The sequence below is a fragment of the Otolemur garnettii genome, unplaced genomic scaffold (genome assembly GCF_000181295.1).
Source record: "Otolemur garnettii isolate 467f Iridium unplaced genomic scaffold, OtoGar3 scaffold00142, whole genome shotgun sequence".
In the NCBI taxonomy this organism is placed as follows: domain Eukaryota; kingdom Metazoa; phylum Chordata; class Mammalia; order Primates; family Galagidae; genus Otolemur; species Otolemur garnettii.
Genome location: NW_003852537.1, coordinates 643,383 through 646,102, shown reverse-complemented (window position 1 = coordinate 646,102; position 2,720 = coordinate 643,383). Strand labels below are relative to the sequence as shown.

General features: G+C 40.4%; 1 protein-coding gene across 1 annotated transcript in view; it reads left to right on the top strand.

Moving 5' to 3' along the window:
* Positions 1–2,720, top strand: part of STAG3 (stromal antigen 3) — a 40,461-nt gene that overhangs the window by 17,292 nt on the left and 20,449 nt on the right. The window contains exon 9 of the mRNA XM_012810774.1: positions 2,071–2,144. Within this exon, the coding sequence (XP_012666228.1) occupies positions 2,071–2,144 (74 nt within the window). The remainder of the gene's footprint in view (positions 1–2,070; positions 2,145–2,720) is intronic.

The window sequence follows — 2,720 nt, the reverse complement described above, 5'->3', positions numbered from 1 at the left end:
CAGCCATCATTGTTGTTTGGCGGGCCTGGGCTGGGGATTCGAACCCGCCACCTTAGGTGTATGTGGCTGGCGCCTTAGCTGCTTGAGCCACAGGCACCGAGCCTATTTAAGGCTTTAAAGTTGGAATTACTCCTTGATCCATTGGTAGCAGAATGAATGTAAGTTAGCAGAATGAATGTAACAATATTCATCTCCTTGTACATCTCCATCAGAGCTCTTGGGTGACCAGGTATGTTGTCATTGAGCAATAATATTTTGAAGGAAATCTTCTTCTCCTAAGCAGTAGGTTTCAGTGGTGGGCTTAAAGTATTTGGTAGAGTGGTATGATAGCTCATGCCTATAATCCTAGCATTCTGGGAGACCAGAGTAGGATTGCTTAAGGCCAGAGGTTCAAGACCAGCCCAAGGAAGTGTAAGATCTTCTCTCTACAAAAAAAATAGAAAAATGAGCATGGTGGCATGTTTCTGTAGTCCCAGCTACTTATTTAGCAGGCTGAGGCTGGACTCTTTCATATGTAGAGAGTTTTACCTGGCTTCAAAGTTTCAAAGGACAGCCTGATTGTCTTGTTAAGTGCCAGTGCAATTAATGTCTTCAAGTTGATGCCAATACTGTACTCATTTACTATTCAAAAAAATCCTAGAGCCCTTAAGAATTATACTAAATCTCTGCCTGTGTACTATAAATAGAACAACAAAGCTTAGATGACTGTACACCTGTTTATCTCATGGCCTGCTGGGTATTTTTAAAAATTATTTTTTATTAAATAATAACTTTGTACATTGATGCATTTATAGGGTTCACATATACAATGTGAAATGCTTACATCGAACTAAGTAATACATCCATCACAATTATACTCATTTCTTGTATTTTTTGTTATTTTTCTGAGACAGTGTCTGTCTTTGTCTTTTGGACTAGAGTGCAGTGGCATCATCATAGCTCACTACAACTCAAACTCCTGAGCTCAAGTGATCCTCTTGCCTCAACCTCCCAAATAGCTGGGACTACAGGCATATGCCACCAGCCTGGCTAACTTTTTTTGTATAGATAGGGTCTGGCTCTTCTGGGGTTTTTTTTGTTTGTTTGTTTGTTTTGGTTTTTTTGCAGTTTTTGGCCAGGGCCAGTTTTGAACCTACCACCTCCAGCATATGGGGCCAGCGCCCTACTCCTTTGAGCCACAGGCACCGCCTAGGGTCTGGCTCTTCTTTAAGCTGGCCTCGAACTCCTGAGCTCAAGAAGTCTATCTGCATTGGCCTCCCAGAGTTTATAGGACTCCTAGGATTATAGGCACAGGCCACTGTGCCTGGCCCTATTCTGGCTTTAGACATACCTTCTTCACTAAGCTTAATCATTTCTATCTTTTGATTTAAAGTGAGAACTATGAGACTCCTCCTTTCATTTGAACACTTGGAGGCCAGGGCCCAGTTTCAATATTATTGTGTCTCACAGAATAGGGAGGCCTGAGGAGAGGGAGCGGGGAAGAAGAGCTTGGTGGTGAAGCAGTTAGAATGTATATAACATTTGTTGATTAAATTTGCTGTCTTATATGGTAAGATTTGTGGCTTCGCAAATAAATTACAGTAATAATATTAAAGATCACAGATCACCATAACAGATACCATAAGAATGAAAAATTTGGAAATATTTCAAGAATTACCAAAATGTGATGGAGACACAAAGTGAACACATGCTGTTAGAAAGATGGTGGGAGCTCAACACAGGGTTGCCACAGCTTTCAATTTGTAAAAAATGAAGTACACGTGAAGAACAATAAAATGAAGTGTGATAAAATAAGGTACCTCTGTAACTACCAGAGAGGTAACTACCAGCTAGGGTTTCTGAAAAGCCAGACTAACCACCCACAGAGGAGATATTATTTTTTGGAAACACAAACCTCTGAGGCATTAGTTAACTATACAACTTCTTCCAGAATTAGAAAGTTTAAAAGAGCGCATAAGATACCAGGAGTGTATCCTGTAAACAAATAGGAAAGAGGTAGAAATTGTACTTTTGTCTGTCATAGGCTGCTGGAATACTAAAGAGATTGACCTGTTCTTCTCTGTCCTCCAGCTCCAAGAGCATCAAGAGGAAATTGAAGGAATGATGAATGCCCTTTTCAGAGGTGTTTTTGTACATCGGTATAGGTGAGTTAATGAGCTTCCGTCATTGAAGCAGCTGGTCTTTGGTTATGGAGTCAGTGGAAATGACAACACCCCCCCCAACCTTGATTTGTTTGGTTGGTCCCAGAGCTAATACAGCTGGAGCAAAGACTTCTAAGACGTATTTCAGATTAGAGGGTTTATTTTATCTTTAGCTACAAAAGATCTTATAAGTTCTAGGAGAAAATAAGAGGGTAAGGCATTGCTGAATATTCTCTTACTTCAACTTTGCACAAGATCTGCCCCTGGCATGCCTGCCTCCGCCCCCAGTCTTTCTGGAGTTGGAGACTTGAGAGAGATTAAGAGCAGAGAACCAAAAGGTGGAGCTTTCCTGAGGCATGTATGCAGCTCGGCAAACCTTTTTCTGGCTTAGCCTGCAGGGCAGGAGGGTTTTATACTGTTGAAAGAAATGGTAGAATTAGTTAAAAAGAGTATCTATAGTTCTTCACTCTTCCCTAGATTTTACCTTCTGCCTTTCCAGAACCTTTCAGCTGATTTAACCTTCTTTTTTTTCATTTTTTATTTTTTTGTTAGAGACAGCATCTTTTTTTTTTTTTTTTT